The sequence below is a fragment of the Manis javanica genome, chromosome 6 (genome assembly GCF_040802235.1).
Source record: "Manis javanica isolate MJ-LG chromosome 6, MJ_LKY, whole genome shotgun sequence".
NCBI lineage: Eukaryota > Metazoa > Chordata > Mammalia > Pholidota > Manidae > Manis > Manis javanica.
Window position 1 is genome coordinate 45,136,797 of NC_133161.1, and position 23,079 is coordinate 45,159,875.

Genomic DNA, 23,079 nt, shown 5'->3' on the forward strand with positions numbered 1-23,079 from the left:
GACAGCACTAGACTAGACCTCAGGGTTATTATCTGCTCTAGTTCCCTGCCTTCGGTCTTAGCCATTCAGAAAAGACTGCCATCTGTTACTGTCTTGAATCTCTGAACACAAAGACTCTGATTCCTGAAACAATTCCAGGATTGGCTAAAATGTTGATGTAAAAACCCAATGCTTTATATAATTTCTGCAAGACTTCTCAAAAAAGCTTTTCATATATATGAAGAAAGCAATTAACTATTTTTTCAAAGGCAAATGATGTATTTAATTCACTTCGTGGAACATAAGAAAGCAATACTCAAGTGAGGTTATCATTCAATTCACTGTACTTTTTCAGATAATGCAGAATCATGAATAAGCTATATTAGAGCAGAACAAATTCTGTATTTGGTTTAAAATACACTTTTTTTCTTTTTGTCTACTATACAGAGAGAGGTACTGCATTATATGCCAAGGATACAAAGGTCAAAGATTAAACTGAATGAATGAACCCATGAAGCAGTTATTTGAATAAAATGCTCCTACTTAATAACAGCAGAGTAGCTAACATGGACAGTGTTTGGAGCCAGAATGGATAGGTTCAAGTCCCACCTCTACCAAGGATCTAGCTATGTGACCTTAACAAGTTTCTTAACCTCTTTATCACTTAATTTCCTCATCTGCAAAATAGAAATGGTGAGTTCTGAGCTCAAAGGGTGGTTTTAACAATCAGGTGAGTTATTAAAAGATGTACAACTCTTAGAACAATGCCTGGCCATAATGATGGGATATAAATGCTAACTAATGATTATAATTACAGTATTATATTGCACTACCTAAGACTATACCTGGAAGTATAGATAAGAATATGAAATTTGATTTTGTTTGCTAAAGATGTTGGACTGTTGGTACAACTTGCTTCTTAAAGTTATGGAACTTCATTACTCTGACCCTCAAGTTTCTCACTGGTAAAGTGAGATCATGACATTGTACTTCATGGTTTTTTTTAAGTATTAAACTAAAATTAAACAGTCTAATGTGTTTCAGAGTACCAAAAATGTAAAAGTTACTCAATATGTGTCTCTTCAGGAATCAAGAAAGCTGTTCTTCACCTTTGTTATGTGTGTTTTCTATACAGGAATTAACACATCTGGAATACACACACACACACACAACCCCCTTGATGAATAAAAGAATGAATAAAAATGGTGGCTGAGAATGTATAATTCAGTTAACACTTTAAAAAGTAATTAGAACATGAGAATTACCTGAAACAGGAAGCTGATGCTTAATCTGAAGGGTGCTCAGGGCAAGATCTATTTACTTCAAACCATTCATCTATGCAGCTAGGAAAGAACAAAAACAGAAAAATTCAAACACGTTTAGTTAGATATGACAGTCATAATAAAAACGCTTAACTTTAATGTATCTTCACAGAAAAAAAATTCAATATTTTAAATGATCACATTTGGCATATATAAGTGAAAAATAAGGACATGTTTATTGCATTATGATTATTCTAAGCAGTTAAGAAAATAATCTTTGCAAAATTATGCTATGAAGTACTTTAAACCAATCAACCATTACCAAAAGAAGTTACCAAAAAGTTTAATCAGAACAACCACTACTTCTTTACCAATATTCAAAATTAAATGACAAAGCTGGACAGATATTTCTCTTCAAAATAGTTATTCATTTATGCAAATATTAACCTGTTTACACCACCTGTCAATGAAATAAAAAACAGCCTTTAAATGTAATTCTTGATAATACTGCATCATTTTCAAAGACCATATTTATATGTATTATTTTAATTCTATCCTGTTCTGTAAGACATATACTTACAAAATTCTATTTGCACTTATAAACTATTTCCTGACTTCCTAGAAATTAAGTATCAGGGTGCATATAATTATCCTGATTGTAGATCTGTACTGTCCAATGCAGTACAAATCACATGTGGCTATTTAAATCCATTAAGATTAAATGAAAGAAACAGTCACACTAGCCACATTTCAAGTGCTCAAAAGCCACATGGCTAATGGCTATTCTACTAGACAGCATAAAGAACATGTCCATCATCACCAGGGTCTTTTCCAAAACCCCAGACCCTTTTCACATAAATTGCTATCAATAGACATTTAAATTTTATATTTATTTATTTAAACTTTATATTTATTTAATATAAATTATTTGAATATTTTTAAAATATTTATATTTAATATTTATTTAATATTTTATTTAAATTTTTTAATATTTTATATTTTTTTAGATATTTATTCCCTTATTTAAATTTTATATTCCCTTGTCCCAACTCCAGAAAGTTCTACTTCACTGTGATAAATGATAAACCTGTCTTATCATTTGTATGAGTCTTTAGAAACTTTTTTTATAAATGACAAAGGCCTTTGAAAGGTTAAGTAACTTGCCCAATAGCAAGGAAATTACCCAAGAAGGATTCAAACTGTTGAACATTCTCATTGTTGACACATGCCAAATTTCCATATGCCACAAAAACTAGAAGGTTTGGCTATTATGGTGAAGGGAGAAATTTAATATTTATCATTCTCATATCCTGACAGGAAGGTACGGAAGTTAAAAATGGACAAAATTAAAAGGAAATAAAATATCCAATCCACACGATATTCCTTCAAATACCTAAGAAACAATCTTTCAATCTGTTTTCAACTAGTCAGTTTTGTCTATATAGATTTATTATAATTACTAATATTGGATTTATTTTTGCCTCTTTATTTTGAACTATTTACTGTTTTCTCTCTGCATTCACTCACTCCTAACCCCTGCCTTTAAATAAAATTCCACCTTATTACTTTTATTGGCTTAAAAGTTAGAGTTTTCTATTCTTTTGTAGTTATCCTAATTTTTTTACCTACTTTTTCTTTTATCTTAAACTGCCTTTTGCTTGAAACTTTATGACAAACCAGACAGGCTTTGGAGTCAATCAGACATAGCTGGAATCTCAGCTCTTGTTTACTAGCCATGTGGCCTTGGAGAGATTCCCTCTGGTCCCTCAGCTTATTTCCCCAATTGTAAAATGGTATTTTTACAAGGTTTAGATGAGAAAACCTGTTTAAAAGGCTATGGACAATACCTGGGTCACAGCAAATGTTAACAAGTTAAGTACAATTTTGGATACAAACAGATGTGGGTTTAAATCTTAGTTCTAGTAGGAAAACAAGGCCATTAATTTTTAAGAAATGGGGGGGTGGGGGTGGAATTTCAATGAAGAAACCTTTTCAGCTCTAACTATAATGTTTGAAACTTTCACTCTAATATCAACTTGTTAATGTAAACTTACCCTTTATGATATATGCATAGACAAGGCAGTCGTGCTATAGTATCTCCCTGCTGTAATTCTTCAAGGCATATTGCACATTCCCCAGCATCTTTACTCAGTACATCCTCTGGGAAAAGAGAATAAATTCAGGACAATAAACTGAAAGAAGAATTACATGAATGCTAATTTACAAAGAGTGCTAATTGGCACATTTTGTCAGAAATGCATAAAATTCAGCACCCATATTTAAAATATTACTCATAACTCATTGACCTTTACTTACAGTACTCATAACCTTTACTTACAGTGTCTCATTTCCATCTACATTTCACTGAGTCATTATAGTAATCAAGAACAGTACAGAATCCACCAACTTGCAAAGGACTTTGCTATAAAATTTTATCAGAAGTCAGTTATTTGTAATACGGAATTCATTTTCCTTCTACTATGATTAGCATTATTAATTAAGTGCCCAAGATAGTTCAAAAGTTTAAAGTGTAACACTGCTGAAAAGATGTGAAAATGCTGAAATTTTAAAAATTGTAAAAAAAAAAAAAATTGGGTTAAGTTATAGAAATCACCCTGAATACAGAACTTTTTAAAAAATCTGCTCAAAAATACAATAAAGCAAAGCTTTTGTGTAGATTCTGAAGGAGACTTTAAGGAAACCTGACATTAGATGCAACAATTCTTCTCAACCCTTTTCCATGACAATATCAAACCTACTCCAGGGAGCAATTAGAGTGGCTTCCAAAGGGCTCTGCAGGATGTGCTGTTTAAAATACTCTTAAGGTAAAACTCCTTATAAAGCCAAAATTCCTTTTGGGGAAGGGAAAAAAAAAAGGTTCTCTCAAGTTATTTTGTATTGAAATTTTAATTTAAATTATATTTTATTAATACTAAATTTTAATTTTTAAAAGGATCATGTCTAAAATAGAGTTTGTTAGCTAGAGATGCTTTAGACTCTTGAAATAAGGATTAACTAAAACATGCCATTAGTGCAAAGTATGGAGTAACTGTTGAAGGGCATACATTCACAGTAAGTTCAGAGAATGGAAAGCTAAAGCAGGACATGTAATATGAATTTATACCACAAATAAATAAATTACTGTTTTGGGAAATAAAAATCAAATACACTAAAGAGGAAAGGCTGCACCAATCTCCACATAAATGCTCAAAGAGCAAGGTAGAGACATTTACTAAAACTAAGTATCTGTCTGGTAGTACCATACCTCTCATAAAAACCAACCCATGCAATTGTGCATGTATCTACAATACCTTCTTGTAGAAAAATTCACTGCATTAAGAAGTAGCTCCTCCTTTAGTTACTCATTTTGAGGCAGTGCATTAAGAAGAAACACAGACTCTATTTGGTCTATTGAAGGGAAGGTACCAGCAGACAATTTACAGAAAGGCTGGAGGGGGTAACGGAAACTTCCACAGAAAAAGGAAGGGCATGGGGAAGAAGGATTTACAGTTTTGAAACCTTGGGAATATGGTTGCGATGATTTTAGCTAACTACTGGGGAGCTCAAAAGATAATGTATCACAATCAGAGACTTAACCAGAACAAGATCTCTAGACGAGTTAAGGTGGGTAAATGTAAAATGTACCTTAAGAACCCCTCAACTACTCATCCCCCATTTTTCTTTTCTTGACCCTGGAGGTTCCATCCACTATACCTACGTCACCCACCCCCACTCTGACTCAAGTCTTTCTTCCTTTTCTTGATCTTCATTTTTCTCTAATTGTCTGGATAGCTTTCAACAGTTAGATGCTTTACATTAAACTGCTTTCCTAACTAGTGGTAAGTTCATAAGTATACTGGAACCCACAAAATGGAGGCTACCCCGTGGCCCTGCCCACATCACAAATCTAAACCTAAATCAGCCTGTACTTACAGAAACCCCTCCCCTCACTGTCAAGGAAGCCTAAGGCCAACCACAACTCTCCAACTATAGCTTCAGCTAGAGCATCTGGATGTGGTGAACAGGACCTGCTAGCTTAAAAAAAAAAATTCCTGGCCTCGTGGCTTATCACGCCCGACTTCCATGTTTCTCTTCTAATCGTCTATATAACTTGCTCTTGCCCCAAATCCCTGCTTGCTAGGCACTGTACTCCGCCAATCCATGGGCTGTTTTCCCTCTAAGAAAGAACATCAAACTCATCAATACATTGTTTTAGTTTTGTCATTTAACACTAGGATGATAACAGTGAGAACAAAAAGAAAAGGATCTGATGGAAACACTGAATGATACAGAATTCCAAATACAGTATATTCTCACTACTTACATTTTTTCACCAAAAAGATATGCCACATCTTATCAATGGATCTAGGTTCCACAAACACACTTTAAAAAATAAACCACTTTTTATCATGTCTAAGACATCAATGATTCTAACATGCACCACTAGCTTTATATACCATAAGAAAAAAATGCTATTAAATAAACTATGACACAAATCAATTTTAAGATGTATCTCTTTTTTCAGAGCTGTTAAAAGTATGAAAAAGTGTGTCTTAGAATTGATAAAGGTATCACATTTTCTACCTTCTGGAATATATTAACAATATATATAGATTTAAGCCTTAATTAAGCCATAAAAATCTCAATTATCATAAATTAAGAAAATGAGATTGACCAGCTTTTAAAAAATAAAAGCACTGCTACAATTTTTGCCATATAAATCTATTTAATGGATTCTCAGTATCAAATGAAAATAAGTAGAAATCTTAAGTACAGGCTTCTGAATGCATTATTCAGAGAAAAATAACTGTCTTATAATACTTTTATGCTGACCTATGACTACCAAGTCTCATTTCTTTATTGCAATAGGTTTTTAAAAATCTTTTAAGTGGGAAAATTTCAATTACATTAAAAGGCCTTGGTTTTATCCTGTTTATAAGAAAATTTATTTACAGTACAACAAACAAATGCAAACTGCATATAATTAACAGAATGATATATACATTTAATATTATGCTTTGCAGTACTGTTAAAAGGTACACCTGTAAACAAGAGCATCCCAAAAACATTAATATAACACTTTAATAAGCAGCAACCAATATCCATTGTAAACAGCTTCTAGAGAAATATCTCTGCTCAGAAAGTTAAAAGTTACTGTTAACACAGCTACTGCTTGCTCAACTACATTTGAGTTAAAAGACAGTTCACTCTTACTACAAAACCTCAGTTACTGCCTCAAATAGAAAATGTTTAATTTTCAAATGTGAAAGTCTTATTTACTATAGAATCTGGCTTTGTAGGTTTGAAGATACTTTTCCTTTCTGAAAATTCACTATGCAATTTGATTGATTTTTCCTGGCCTGGGAATTTCCTCAGAGTATTTCCCTACTACCCTACTACCCACCCCATTTCGACACTGTCCTTTCATTCAAAGAAAAGTTCTGAGGCTCAGTAATGTGATAGATTCAGAGTCAAATCGGACCTGAGAATAACCACTGAAATTCAAGACACTGAAACACCTTCAAGACAGTTGGGAAAAGATTATTAAATACCTTGAGCCAATCAACTGAAAACATTAAGATACTACCTACCGGCAATAAGGACTCAAAGCTTTAGGACTAGAACAGACTGAGGGAAGACTACTAACTAGCCAATACTGACTATTAGAGCAGCAGAAAAGAGAACACTAATAGATTTAAATACCACTAATTGGCTAGTCTGGATTCCCTCTCTGCCTAAGTACTTAACAACTGAGAAACCCTCAAGAATGTGAACTGGAGACTAAACGTGTTGTGTTTTCAAAAGTGTAAACATCTGGAACAGTAAACAATGGGCACCAGCATCACTTGGGTATATATTCTGTCTCAATAATAAAAAACATTACATATACCTGAACTCATCCCTAGAGATACATGAAATATACACTTGCCTCAGAAACACAATTGCTACCAAGGGAACTGCATGTTAAAGTAGAAGGATCATAAGATTTAAAGTTTAAAATTTCTACTTAAAACTTCCATTCTCACTATTAGCTATGTAACCTTCAAAATGTTGGCTGACCCTGAGTTTCCTTTTACTCTTCCTTAATATTAATAAGAGTACTCAAATTATAGAGGTGAAATTTTAAATAAGTGAAAAATACAAGTTACAAAAACACTATTCAAAATAGTAGTTTATATTATCATCATCAGAAAGTACTTTACAGACTTCCCCAAAATCAGTCAGTCATTTTTCTACTTTTTCTCCTTCCTATTTTGGTATTCTAGTTGTCTCAACTTTACAAAATGTCCTAAATACCCCCATGGCTACCAGACACTTTACATGGTTATTACTGACCAGCCACTTTTAGAGACCAATTAGATAGATGCCAAGCTGGGAATGACTCCATGCAGATGATACTGACTCAATTTGTAAATTGTCTGTCTTCATTCTACATTTAAAAGTATTATAAATGTCAACTTTGTTACACGCTTTTAGATGTATGTAAGTCTTTTATTAATCCTATGAGGTGACTAATGTTACCTCCATTTTATACATAAGGAAACTGAGGCTCAAATGAGTTAAGTAACTTACCAGAAGTTACTAAACTAGTAAGTCCTAGGGTCAGGAGGTAAAATTAGGCTAAATCCTGTTCACATTTCATGAATTTTGCTAGAAGAAACAATTCCACTTTAAAATAGCATAAATACTGAAGCAAATAAACTGTTTCAGGCAACTTAAATTAGAAATATTCAAGATGGGATGGCTATTAACTTAGAGGAGTTATGCCCAAGATGGGTCGGTTCATGTGCTTTATCTTCTGGAGTTACTGAACTGTTTTTAAAAATTAGTATCAGAAATGAGCTTACCCTTTACTGTTCAATTCCTTCTGCTAGGTAGGGAAAACAGTCCTAACAGACTTCTCTGTGATGACAGTAAGTTTTTTACCCATGCTGTCCAAAAACAGTAGTTACTAGCCACATATAGCCTGAAAACAGCACTTGAAATGTAGCCAGTGAAACTGAGAAACTGAATTTTTAAAAATTTTATTTTGGTAAAATATGAAACTTTAAAATACATAGTAGATAAGAAACATACATTTTATAAACTAATTTAAAACTTCTGTAAATTGATATTTCACTTACAGTCTCAAGCTCTTAATTTGCATTGCCCCCCCCAAAAAATACTTAAAATCCAAGCAGCCAAATAAGCAAAATTAAAATATTTAGCAAGTACAAGAACAAATCCATATAGTTATTGCAGATCAAGACAACATGAAAAAAGCAGACAGCCAAAATCCTTTTGGAAAAAAAAGAAAAGTAGCAAGTAAGACCAAATTTGTTAGAGGCAGCCAAGAAAACTCCATGCGAAAATTTCATAATCATCATAACTTTATTTTCAGACCAAGCATCCAAAAAGGTGTATGATCTTTTCAGCAAAATACAATGCCAAGCACTATTATGGATCAGGCATTTTACCTGAAGACTTATTTTTTGTTCTTGAACCCTCAATGATAGCAGTAGAAAACAAAAGCAGCTGAAATGTGAAATAATCCCTAGAAAAATGAAGAATTAAAAAAATTCATAACATTAGTAAGAAGCAATTACTCAAAGAATGAAAAAGTGGGGCTCACAAGGTTTACTAATAAATACTTTCAGACATAGTTCTCTCCAATGGGCTTAAAAGAAGTTAACATAAATATTCTAGATTATAGATCCATAAACTGTTTTTCTACTCAACATTATAAGGGGAATTAGAAATGATATTTAACAGAAGGAAACTACCATTGTCACTCTAATATAAATATACCAATAAACACATGGGAATAACCTTTATTAGGCTGCCTAAAACTCAAAGTTCCTTATCAATGTTGGTTAACTTCTACCATTTTTATAAACATTACTCTGGTTCAACTAGTAATTACTGGTTTCCTCTGTCTAGAAGCTACTGAGAATTACTGCATCAATGCTTTTTTAAAATATAACTGAGAATTTAATAAACACATAGCCACTTTTCATCTGAATTGCTAGAAACAATTTAAAATTAAGACTAATTCTTCAAAAGGAGACAGAACTTGTGACTCTTCTGATGACTTTGAAGGAGTATTTTGGAAACTGATGTTTGATGTACTCTCCAAGAAAATACAAGTGGAACAAAATGAAACTCAAACTATAAACTCTAAAAACTAAAATAACAAAAGGAACACTACTTCAATACTTAGATTTAGCTTTCTTGGGCCTTTCTGTTCCTAATTTGACTAAAAGGCTAGCTCATGATTAAGTATTTTATAAATTAGGTACCCAACCAGTTGCCAGAAGTCATACAAGTCACCTAAAAAATTATTAAATTATGAAATTATTCCCCAATCTTCAAATTAAAGTAACTTTCCTATGCCCTATCCTTGTCACAGATTAATAAGCCAAAATTTAAAACCAATTACATTAATGTGCTAAACTCTAAACAACTACTTTCCTAAATGAGATGTTCACAATAAAAAGTAAAGATTTTTAAACTAAATATATACAAAAATAGGATATACTTTAAAGTATGAGGTTCATTTGTTTTTTGAATCACTGGAGAAAGGAAATACCAGTCCTAAAAAATTCAAAAAGGCTGATTTTCAAATATAATTATTGTATACTTTTAAAATTAGATATATTAAATTATAATTTGGTTCTTCATGGCAATAAAAAAGGAGTCAAACAATCTAGGTAAAATGATGGTGAATAAAAGTGTTACTTATAGACAGTTCAAGGTTCAAATTCCAACTCCTCAAATTTAGGAATACAGTAGGGAATACCTACCTCAAAGGGTAGTGGTAAGACTTAAGTAAGATAAAGCCTGTTAAATATCTAGCATGGTACCTGACAAGGAGCAGGCATGTTCAGAATACTAGCTATGTGATTACTGGCAAGAAAGACTCTTCCTCTGAGTTTGTTTTCTCCAATCTAAAGAAATGATGAAACCTGCTATACCTGTCTCTTAAGATTGTTCTGAAGAACTAATGAGATAAGGCAAATGAAGGCAGTATCATGGAAAAAGAACAGGCTTGAACTCTGGACAATGCACAAACCTCTATTTCACCTTCATTTTCCTCAAATAGACTGCAGGTCCTAATACTTGTATTTCATGGTTTTTAATATGAATAATTAAAAATGCCAACTTAGATGGTATTACCTCATGCAACAATACATATTATGTCGGATCTATCATTATGAACTAGGATTCTATCACTTTGTTAGAATGAATTGGAGGAGTATTATAATGTGTATGTCTATTGCTTTTATTGATTGAGGCTGAAGTGTAATGGTCTTTCCCTTCTGCTTCCTCCTAAGGCTGTAAGATAACTAGCAGACTACTGATAAACATTGTACAAGGGTCACAAACTCAAATGCCTAAAGGGGGATAGCCAGAAAATGTTCAAGTAGCAGCTCATCTTTCTAACTATTTTATAAGAAAAACAAGTTCAGTTGTGGCAATAAATGTCAACTGAAATGGCCTTGGTTTCATAGGTAATTAGTAGGGATTAATAGGTAATCTAACAAACTGGTGAATGCAGTTCTATCTAAAGGGGCAGTTGCTTCTATAGCAGAATGCCATGTGAGAAGGCCCAGTGTGGCCAGATACATATTTAAAGCAGCTGCAAATTCAGGTTTTTAAGTGAAATTTCTCATTCTCAAAATATTAACTCAAAAAGCATTTTTGATACTGTGTATGACAAACAAATAAAGTCTTTGCCAATACATTGCAACCTCCATACTAAAAGAATTGTAAACATACACGGAACCCTGTATGTTTAGCTTATTCAGCACGTAGCACAGTGTTTTGCACACAATAAGTACTTGATAAATATTTTTTTAACAGCTAATGAAGCACGAAATCGCAGGTGACAAAAATACTAAACAACAATGAACAGCCAATAGACAAAGAAAAAGCCCCAAAGCGAGAGGGTTGCTGCTTCACTGACTTGGGCACTTTGCAGTTTGGTGAATCAACTGAGCTCCAATCTTTTTTTTTTAAGTGTACTGACCTTTTTATCCAAGAGAGCCACATTAGTCAATCAACCAGAAAACATAGACTATATCCAGGTTTGCCAACAAATACTTACAAGTTGATTAGTATGTACAAGTATTAAAAGTATGTATGCACAGGAAAGGTATTTACAATGTCCACTCCTTACATAACAGAAGGAAGTGTGAAACTCAAGTGTATCTTGAAAAAGCAAGCTGAGAACCAGCAGCTCTGACAATAACAGTCATGTAAAAATTAACAACTGAGACTTGTTCATTGATCCCCCTTTACCCTGCTACTAAACTACTAAAATAACAAACTAATTGTTGGATAAAATTACTAGAGAATCTAAATCTAGATTCTAAATCTAGAGTCATCTGAAACTTCAGATAATGAAACTATATGAGTATTAAGAAGGGCAAGTTGAATGGTTTCAAAAAAAAATTGTTCTAAGGAAAGGGAAAATACTGACTTTGGAAAGATTTATTTCTTTTTAATGGACCTGCTCAAGGTCCCAATCCTTAAGTTGCCCAGACAGCAGTATGTGAATGAATCCCAGTGGAACAAGGTCTACCAGTCAGAAGGCTACTCTCATACTGAAAAGCACCCGAAAGGTGCGGAGGAACTAGATTGAGGATACAACTCCCCCTGCACCTAAAACGGGGATACTTCTTTCTTTACACCTTCAAAAAAGGCTTCAGTGTGTGCTCAATCTAATGACTACTAGGTTCAGAAGAGAAAAATATCTTGCGTTGTATATTCTATTTGAGAACGAAACAACCATATGACATCTATTTGTGTTGAGATCTTCATGTTACCTAAGTGCTGACATCATATAACAAAGAAAGGTCATAAAACTAAGTACACATAGCAATGTGAATGAAGGTGAACCAGGCTGAAAACTGACAGATACCTACTGTATGTCACAACCAATGAATGGAAAGAAGAGAGGGAAGGAAGGGTGATGGGTGGTGATTTTACAAGTTCCTAGAACCAAACAGCATAATTTTCTTATATTTCAGAGGAAGGAAAAAAGAAAGGTTACTTCAAAAAACCAAATTAGTAATCTAGAATAAATATATGTAATTCTAAAAAAACCCAAAAAATTATGAATGAAAACATAAGGCAGAGAAGACAAATCCAGGAGCTCTAATATCGAAATTACAAGAATCACAAGAAAACAGAACAGAGAAATATATAATAAATATTAGAAGAAAATAATCCCTGTACTGCCCAGAAACTTGAGTCTTAGACTAAAAGGATGGATGAAATCTCAAACAGGATTAGAGAGGGGAGTAGGGTAGAAAAACACTTAAACAGATGCATCCTGAGGAAAACAAGTAAATTTCCAACATTCAAAAAAAGAAATCAACCTGTAAAGCTTCCAAATGGAAAGAACAGGTAACTTAAAATGAAAAAACAGTGAGGTCCAACCAGTCCTCCTCATCTATACTACCACAATCTAGAGGGTAGAAAAATCTTGCAGAATTTAAGGAAAAATAGATAACTGAAATAAAAATATCTTATATTTAGCCAAGATAGTATTCATATGTGAAGACAAACAAAAAGCATTCGGACATCCAATAGCTCATTAATTATATGAGCCATGAAAGCCTTTCTTAGGAAATTATTCATGGAAATTTAACAAAAGAAAATTAAACCTAGAACAAAAATTAATAGGTAATTAGTAGGGATTAATAGGTAATCTGACAAACTGGTGAATAAAAAACAGCAGTGAGCAATTAAACATGGTAAGTGAAGTTTAAATCTAAGTAGAGAATACTTGATTGAAATTATAATTTATGCATTTTCAAAACAAAAGCAGTATTCTACCAGCACAAATTTAATAATGTAGACTGTAAAAGTCTAAATTATTTCATAATATCCAGGAATTGGAGATAGATGGGGAGAGGAAAGTAAACAAGAACGATACATTAGAGGGAAGAGCAAAAGAAAACCCCTAGTTTTGAAATAATAAAATAGAAATATGTGTAAAGACACATAATTAAAACAACCAACACAGGAATAAAAAGATGCATAAAATTTTGAATTAATTTGGAGGAAAGGGGAAGCAACTTGATCAACCCAAAGAAGGCTGAGCAAGAACAAAATAAAATACAGAAATGCAAAATAAGAGTAGAACACCACCAAACTTGCCAACAATACAAGTGTATGTATGATGAAAAGTATGACGACATATGTCCACTGGCTAGTCACATCTTTACACGTCAATTTATTTGCCATGAATTAAAACAAACAGAAACATAAGGAAACACAGGGAAGCAACTGTCCTAGAACATACGCAAAGATGTAAGAGCTCAGGAGTGAAAAATGAAAAGGAAGAGAATATATAAAACGCAGGTGAAACTAAAGGAGCACAAAAAAAGAACAGTCATTTTTGAAATCACAGGGACACAGTGGCTCAGAGACAAGAAAAATAAATTGGAAATGAAGAAAATGTTAAGAATTGAAGAAAAAATGTTAACTGTGGAAGGCAAGGAGATCCAATTACATACCTATAGTAAAAATTAAAATTCAAGAAAACATTACAGGAACAAAAATACATCTGGGTCTATGTATTTAATGGGTATATTGAATCCTAGAAAAAACCTAATCATGAAAAATCAACACTAGCTAAAATATACAGTAGTGGTACTGGTCATAAAAAATAAGAGTCCTTTGGGCACAACCCTGACAAAAACACTGTCAATTCTAAAAAGGAGGGAAATCAGGCTGGTCTCAGACTTCCTCATAGATTTTACACTGTAAGACTGGAAGAACACTTATATCCTCAAGTAAAGAAAATGTAACTCAAAAACTAAAAACAGAAATACTGTATGACCCAGTAATTCTACTTCTTAGAATTTACTTTAAGAAAACATACTACTAATCCAAAAGACATATGAACTCCTATGTTTATTGCAATATTATTTACAATAGCCAAGATATGGAAGTCACCTAAAGGTTCATCAAAGATGAACTGATACATGTGGTACACATATACAATGGAATATTACCTAACCATAAAAAATAATGTGAAGACATTATTGGACAGTTGCTTTTGACTCTATAGGATCTTACTACACTGATGGACAGTGACTTTAATGGGGGTGTGTGGTGGGGACTTGATAATTGGGGGAGAGTCTAGTGACCATATGTTGCTCATCTTATTGTATTTTAATGATACCAAAAAAAAAAAGAATGCAATCATGCCATTTGCAAAAACATGGACAGACTTAGAAGGTATTATGCTAAGTGAAATAAGCCAGAGAGAGAGAGAGACAAATATCATATGATTTCACTTACATGTGGAATCTGAAAACAAAACAAATGAAAAAAACAAAACAGAAGTAGACTCATCAACATAGAACAGACTGGTGGTTGCCAGAGGAGAGGGTTGGTGAAATATGTGAAGGGAATAAACAGGTACAAACTTCCAATTACAAAATAAATTAATCACAGGGTAAAACTACAACATAGGGAATATAGTCAATATCTTGTTGACAGATGGTAACTACACTTAACACAGTGAGCATTTAGTAATGTATGTAACCGTCAAGTCACTAGATTACACACCTGAAACCTGAATATAATATTGTACATCAACTATGTTTCAATACAAAAAATTATTTGAAGCAGCAAAACAGATTAAAAGCAGAAATGTAAATGATCAATTTCTGTAGAAGTAATCATCAAATATTATCTAAAAGTGATCCTCCTAAAATGCATGAGGCCCAGACACTTCTATAAGGAGTTACATTAAACTTTAAAAGTTCACCTGATTTAAATGCCACTTGCACAGCTCCAGAACAAAGAAAAAGGAAATCTAAATTATTTCTAAAGCTAGCATAACACTGACTCTAAGACTCAAAGACTAACCCCTAACCTAGTTCAACCTCATTTTTTACAAAAATCCTAAATAAAAATACTAAATGCACTCTCAGCAATACACTAAAGGCAAAATACTAGAAGTGCTATCAGAAATACAAATGCACATATATCCCTGACCAAGCAAAGTTTCAAGGACTTTACTCCATAAAAACACTGATAAACATACAAAATGCCAGGAACAATTTAAACATCCATCAACAAAGGACTGGTTAATAAATTGTGGTTCATCTACCTATGAAATATAAGGTAACTGTAAAGAATAATAATGAAGCTCATTTGGAATAATTTCTAAAATATATTATGAAAAAAACTCAGAGGTTCAGAGCTATCTTCAGCATGGTATCACTGTGTAAAAAGTGTGGGGGCAGAATATATGTTTACATATGCATTAAATATCTCTGGAAGGATCACAGGAGTCTGTTAATGGCTATCTCTGGAAAGGGGGATGGAGGGGCTGAGATGAGAGGGAGACTACACTAGAATCCTTGAATCTCTTTGTTTTGGAACCATGCACACATATTACCTACTCAAAAACAGAATTAAAATTAATTTTAAAGAAAAAGAAAGGGATGAGCAAGGATAGCAGGCAAATGCAAACAAAGGAAATTGTTGGGAGACAATTCTCCGTGGATCTCTAATGGTTCTGCATGTCTTGGATTATCTTTTCAAGGATCTTTGTATAGCAAACTACCTTGGAAGAGAGAGACAGTATTCCCTCTGGAGCAAAGGGCAGATTCTGCTTACTTCCACAATAAAAGCTTCAAATTCCCTAAGTTCAGGGTTCCTCTTCTGTATGTAATGCAGCTCACTGAGTGTGTAGATATCACCAAGCCCTCTTGACAGCACCCTATGGAACTGGGGCTTGAGGAACTGATATAAAAAAATGTTCATTCTTTAGCTATTGCTATGAATAATAATAATAAGTCCTTTGATTCTATTTTCTTGCAGAATCCATGAAACTGTGGCAGGTTAACCTGTTAGCTTGTAAGTAGGGTAAGATCTCAGGCCCTTCATAGTTTTGACAAGCGTTAGTCAAAATAATACTAGATAAGGCAGAATATTAGAAGCAGAAGAAGTATACTTTATACTTTATAACAAAAAAAGATTCAGTCCAAAGGAAAATAAGTCATAAGTTCTTGTGCAAATAAAATAAGCTATGAAATATGTAAAGCCAGAAGAAGAACTGATGCAAGGCCAGTATTACCAAAAGAAACTTAAGAGACTTCATAAGAAAAAAATAAAACTACAGCCATAAAGAGGATACTTGAACAAATTTCTCCCCAAATGTGTCAGACTAGATAGACCAAACATAAGCAGGGATACAAAGTATTTCAACAGTACAAACTCAGTTTATTGGAAATACTTATATAAATATGTATTTAAAAATAACAGAATAAAATTTTTTATTCTACAGAAAACATATGCTTCTCTTACAGAGTTCAATGTGCTCAGATACAAAAGAAACATCAATTAATTTCAAAAACATAAGGTATTAGGGACTGATGTCCCTAATATCAAGATCAAAATGACTTCCCATTACATATCCCTCCCTCCAAAAATTTATCTTCAAAATTAAGAAGCATTTTTGTTGTGGTTAACCTTGGAATCAAAGAGATTAAAAATTGAAATGAGAAACCTAGAAATTAACAAAAAGAACATTTCCTACTAAAACCTCAGACATAACAAGTTCTTAAAAGAAAAATATTTCTATTTCTAAAATACTTTTATTATCAAAATTGAGCTTCTTTGAAAATATCAATATATGCCTAAGGTACAGAAATGAGAAAATAAAAATATACAACATTAGAATGAAAAAGCCAATTTATAAAGATATTAAAAAGATTAAACTGAAGAAAATGGTATGTACGATGCTATGGCAATTAATTAGGAAATTTAAAGGAAAAGGATTTTCTAGTAAAATACAAATTCTCAAAATTGACTCAGGAAGTAGAAAAACACACATCTCTAGTAATCACCAAAGTTTGAAAAACTGTCAAAGATCTGCATTAGAAGGGTAGATAATTTTACAGTCTAATTGTATCTGATGTGAAAAGAACAGGTCTTCTTGAGTTATTCAAATAATTCCAGATCAATGATGGAAAGCTTTCCAATTCATTTTACTAACATAACCTTTAACTAGCACAAATTTGGTAGCAGTTTTTAGAGTAATAACCCATGACCAAACAGTTATATCCAGCAACATTTAGAAATCAACACAGATCAACTAATACATAAGAAAATCAACAGAATTTATCAACAAATAAAAAGGGGAAATTATAAGATTTCTTTTGCTTTAAGTAAAAGAGAAAGAGAAGAAAATGACATATACAACAAATATGATTTACCAAAACTCCAAACAAGCATCTATTAAACAGTGAAACACTGAAGACACAGAACAAGACAGACATGACACCACTGGCACCACTATTATCTACATCATTTTAAAGCTTCAAATTAATGCAAAACAAAGAAATAAAATATGTGCATGAACACTTGAAAACAGTATCTTCACTTGCAGATGACAGTTATATACCTAGAAAATCCAAAATCCAAGAGATTCACCTATGTCCCGTAACTTCTCTTCATACCATCAAACCAGTTTGAAATTCAAATGGTAAAGCAAATGCCACTCAAAACAGTAACCAAACTGTAAAACACTAGATATAAAATTAACAAGTTTAATGCTAAAGATATAGGCTCTCAATAAATCAAAACAAATGTAGATACCAACAATGTTTCTTTATAAACTGAAAACTTAAAACAGCATTGAGAAAGTGTGTACCTGAAATTTATTATATATCAATTTTACCTAAAAAAATATGAAGTCTGTGATATATCTTTCCTAGGGTTTTAATAAAGGATAAAACAACTCAGAGTACAGTTGGTCTTACATTAATGAATAACCAATTATACTTTATAGTCACTCATCTGTTATCTGTATATAATATACAATGTCTCAAGTTAGAAAGTAAGGCTTTCTAATTAAGAGCCCTCACTATGAGAATCCCACAATATAAAACCTAACAAAATAAACTTACAAATTCCCTCTAAAACCTGGGGAAGAGAAAATTACAGCCTTTTGTTGCTGGGGCTTGCAACAGTGGCTCTTATTCCCCTAAATCCCTTTTATCCATTATTATAATGTTTATAATAAACAGATTATTTATGTCAAGTTATAGATGTGCCACATACAGTATGTTTTAGTGTGTCTCGGGGGAACCTAAAATCATAGAGCACATACGGCACATGAGAAAGTTTTAGAAGAGAATTCTTTGATATCACAACAAATGGGAATATTAAATTTTTTAAAAAATCAGAGATGTACAGTTTGTCTCTTAGGATGAAGAGGAAGTCTCCAGGTTAAACTATTTTTACTCTTCTGTATTGACTTAGTGACTGGTGGAGTCAGATGTATTTATTTCATACTCTGGGTTGTAATCCAATACTGTGCTATATTAATTTTGTTGTTCAAATTGTTCATTTGGAGCTCTTTCAGTATGGCTCCTATGTTCCCCCTTTGACATGCCTCATCTTTGTAACTTTTGAGCACCTCCTTGCTTTCGGACAAGATCTCCAGGCTCTTCTTTATTTTCTCCGCTCCAGCACTAGAAGAATAAGTCATTTCTCCAAGGAGCCCTGGTTCTTTCTACTGGAGAATGGCATTTAGAAACCAAAACCTGGTGCTGGGTGTCAAAGATTTTTCAGTTATAAAAAAGTTTCTCATACCAAAAGCATTACAAGGCCTAAGAGTTAATATGAATCTAAAAGCACACATCCTTAATCTATTTACACTAAAGGGATTAAGATAAACTGAGCACTCAACGAACAGTAGTCTGAGATGCTGAGAGGTCAAGAATTCTGGAGATCTCCCAATCCCTCTAGCAGAAAATGGAAGAAATCACAAAATTATAAATAATATAAATATTTAGATACCAAAGGAGTAGGACTATCTAAAATATTTTTATTACTTTTGTTACCTTACTTTAATGCATTGTTAAAATGTTAAGAATTAAGTATAATTCCCCAAAAAGGGAGAGCCACTGTGTGAATATTGCCTTCTTGTCTTTGAGGCAAATCCCAGCCAATGTTTCGAATTATGCCGGCCAAGGTAAACTTAAAGGGGGAAGAAAAAGCATTTCTTAAAAAGCTATACAAGTAATAAATGGTCATTGAAAAAATATTCACAAGCCATTTTTTTTAATAGTCCTCTCTAGAATCTTTATTTAACTCAACAAAATATTCAATGGTCCTTTGCAGTCTTACTCTTCCCTTTTGGAAAAATCCTTTAAAAAAATCTCATTTCATAATTTTCATGTTTGCAAAGATCAATATTGATGGCATACTGTCTAGAGTAGCTAAGCATTACTCTCTTACAATGTCTTTACCCCAAACTGAGCTACTCCACCGCCAATCCTCAAGTCATCTGTGGCTCCTTGTTGGAGGAAGTCATCAAGAAAACAGACCAACAGCTGACCCAAGCAACAGGGAATGCCTCACTGCCAACCGTCTGTCCTTGGATGTGATTTCTGCTTGCCTTCCCAACTCCTACAAGCTGCCTCAGGATGCAGGCTTGAGATAGAAATTTTGTGTTGAGACTATCTGGGCACAATACCTGACTGAACCCAGTTAAGGACCTCTATATAAACTTTAACGATTTGGCAGTCAGGTGTAAAGATCTACTTGTCTTTCAGCCACCCAAGACAAAACTCCTAAGTAAATTCCCTTGCCTATTAAAACACCACAATCTGGATTAATCTACTTTTCTTACGTCTCTTCCTGCCCTCCAAGTACAGGGAGGGCAGCTTCAGATTACACCTGTGAAGCTCCCCGAGAGGTTGCAAACTAACACTTCTCCCTCCCCATTTCCAGGCATCATTTAACTCAATTCAACCTTTCTTTATAATGCCTCTGACATCTGTCTTTCTCCTTCCAGTACATCATCTACATGAAATTTCTGCAGAAAATATACCATTTTCAAAATTGACCTTTGAAAAAATTCTTTTCCTTAAAAACATTTTTGCATTCAAACACAAAATTAACCCTCTGTGTTCCAAATGTAAATTATTTAAAACTGCATTATACAGCCCTAATTTATCTTTTCACCTGCAATTCTCTTTTATCATTCTCCCTTGCCCCAAAAGATACCTGCATAGTTCTAAACTTGCCTTCCATTTCTCTCCAAATCTTATGAATCCCCTCAAGGTTAAATTGAATTATGCAAATTAAATGTCTAAACAGACTATCTTTTACTATGTATATAGATAAAAAATGTTTTTTGAAAGGGCAAAACTGTTAACAGGCATAGGCTGAGTTCTAGCTTTGCTCTTATATAAAAATGAGATAAATTTGGAAATGCATTTCATTAATACTTGTTAAAATTCCTTTAAAATGACAGTTTACCAGTACATCTTAACTAAAGAAAGAACTGTGACCAGGAAAAAAAATCTCCTTCCTTGTGGACAGCTAAGTTGGTTCAATTGGTTTCTTGCTCTCCAAAAGTCTTTTTTTTAAGGTCTTGGTTTTGCTGCTGCTTCTGATTTCTCAAAATCAGCATTATGAAAGTGACACAAGGATAAGGAGAACACAAAGAAGGCAAGACTTAATATCTACAAACTGGCGAGACAAATTAACAACCAGTACATAAAGAAAAAAATATGCCATCTGCTATGATATAAACAAGTTATAAGAAATACATATTTGGGACTTTGCTCCTGGGGAACCAGAACACTTTCATATGCAACAGAGCAAGGCCCCAAGTTCCATGAGGATAGAAGCTCCTTTATTTGGGACCTTGCCCTAAGTATCTCCTCATCTGGCTGTTAACTTACATCCTTTAGAGTATCCTTTATTAAACTGTAAACATATGTGTCTTCCTGAGTTCTTTGAGCCACTCTAGCAAATAAATCAAACCTAATCGGGAGGTCGTTGGAACCTTCAATCTGTAGATAGTTGGTCAGAAGCACAGTAAACAGACTGGGGCTTGCAAACTGCCTTCTAGAGTAGGGATTGCAGGCCAGTCTTGTAGGACACAGGCCTTAACCTGGAGAATCTGGTGCTTTCTCCGGGCAGATAGTGTCAGAACTGAGTTGAGTTCTCAGATAACCTGCTGGTGTTCAAGAACTGCTTGGTGACCTGTGTGGGAAGACCACCCCCTCCTCCCACCCACCCCCCACCCCACCCCACCCACATGCTGGAATTGGTTCTGAGAAACACTACAGGACCATTTTCCTTCTCAAATTCTATTAATGAAATGAGAAATGGAACCTGAAATGTACTTCAGATGTATCAGAACTTCTTCTCACTGAACTATGTATTTTTATTTCAATTTCTATTCTATGTACCTTTTTAAAATAATATAAGCCTTAAGGAAAGAATGTCTCCTGAGACTAACATATTTACTTATATATAATCAACTTTCTACAGTCTATATAGAATACAAAAGGATATATGCTTCTACAAAAATTAAGCAATCTATCCTCAAATTTAGACTTCAGATTTCAGCTGTGTAAGCCACTATGTTGCTTATTAAAAAGTATAGGAAAGTATTTTCTCATTAAATTGCACCTTTAAATTATATCATATGAGAGTAGATAGCTTTCTAGTTATCCTCCCAAACCCAGTTCTCCATATATTACAGGAACTATTATTGCTGTGCAAGGCTTTTAGATATTTAATTTGGAATTAAACAACTATGGGCTTTTAAATTAAAACATCAAATGAATTTTAGAATCGTGTTAAATATGGCACTTCTATATGTTTACCTCTCAAAAGCACTATTTCTTAGTAATAACAACAGGTCTCATTTACTCAGCACTATCTACAAAGAACTATGCTGATTTCTCATTTGATTCTCATAACTCTAAGAAATAGGCATTATTTCTGGTCCTAAATTTTAAAGAGAGGAAACCAAGATTAATTACAGTCATTGTGACAGGATAGGATTGGAAGTCAGCAAGTTGAATTCAAAGTTTGTACTTTGTACAAAACACTGTTATTTATAACATTTTAAATGCAAATTGGTGCTGCTTTTGAGCAGCTGTATGTTAACAGAAGGGCAATAAAATTGAATTTAGTGCTATATAAAATAGGTCTAAGATTTTGGTAACTGGGGAAGACTGACAAAAACTGGTAAAAATTCATTGTTTGACCATTTCTGACCCATTACCTTTATAAACACATGCTAAATTTTAAATTATTACACAAAACAAGGATTTCTTAAATGCTAACACAAGTAGAACAGAGTCAAATGTTATTTTTCAGGTTACTTTAACATTTCCCTTTTTAGCTGACATTTGGTTTATGGTGTCTGAATTTATTTTTATTTATACTACTCAGGATGATAGAGCTCCTTCAATCTGAGAATTCCTGTCTTTCAGCAGTTCTGGAAGGTTCTATGAGGAATAGAGCTGGAGAGAGGAGACACTTTCCGTAGTCCTATGATTAGGCCTCATTCTTTTTGTGAGCCCATGCCTCTGGAATATAAACTCCACACATGTGTCTCGGTTCTTTCCTCCTCTATCACATAAAACAGCATGGCTAGAGTGGGCTGGAGCTGAGTACTTACCTTGTCCCAGATCAGTTAGGCTCTTGTTACCCAGTTCCCTCAGAGGCAGGCCATGTTGAGAACAGAGTTCTCTGGCAAATTTCAGAATGGTAGCTTTTCTCCTCCCCTGTCAGAAGCAGGAAGGGATTTTTCCCAATATTTACCATGGTGGACTCCTTGAGTAAATCTTACAATACTGTGGGATTCCCACTATGATTGAGTTCCCCTGTAGTTTTAAATTCTCAGATTTGTCCACACTGAGCCCTTAACAATCGATCCATTACAGTTCGGGCTTTCCTGTCCTGGTACTGGTTCCCACTGTGGTTCTTGCTATCGAGTCTCTACAGCAAGAGTTGAGACTCCCCATCTTTGTCTGTCATTACAATCTTGAGGTCGACAGTTTGCCCTGTCCTC

At 33.6% G+C, this 23,079-nt stretch overlaps 1 protein-coding gene across 2 annotated transcripts in view; it reads right to left on the reverse strand.

Annotated features, from left to right (window-relative positions):
* The window catches only part of ZNRF2 (zinc and ring finger 2), a 108,998-nt gene that overhangs the window by 16,213 nt on the left and 69,706 nt on the right, over positions 1 to 23,079 (reverse strand). The window contains exons 3-5 of one of the 2 annotated variants that reach the window (XR_012132232.1): positions 8,699 to 8,775; positions 3,296 to 3,401; positions 1,245 to 1,322 (exon numbers count right to left, since the gene is read on the reverse strand). Coding sequence is in view for 1 of the 2 variants with exons in the window: in XM_073238649.1 (XP_073094750.1) it covers positions 1,265 to 1,322; positions 3,296 to 3,401 (164 nt within the window). In the remaining variant the exon portion in view is untranslated. Of the gene's footprint in view, positions 1 to 1,244; positions 1,323 to 3,295; positions 3,402 to 8,698; positions 8,776 to 23,079 lie in introns of those variants that run through there. The other variant, XM_073238649.1, reaches the window with a different exon arrangement.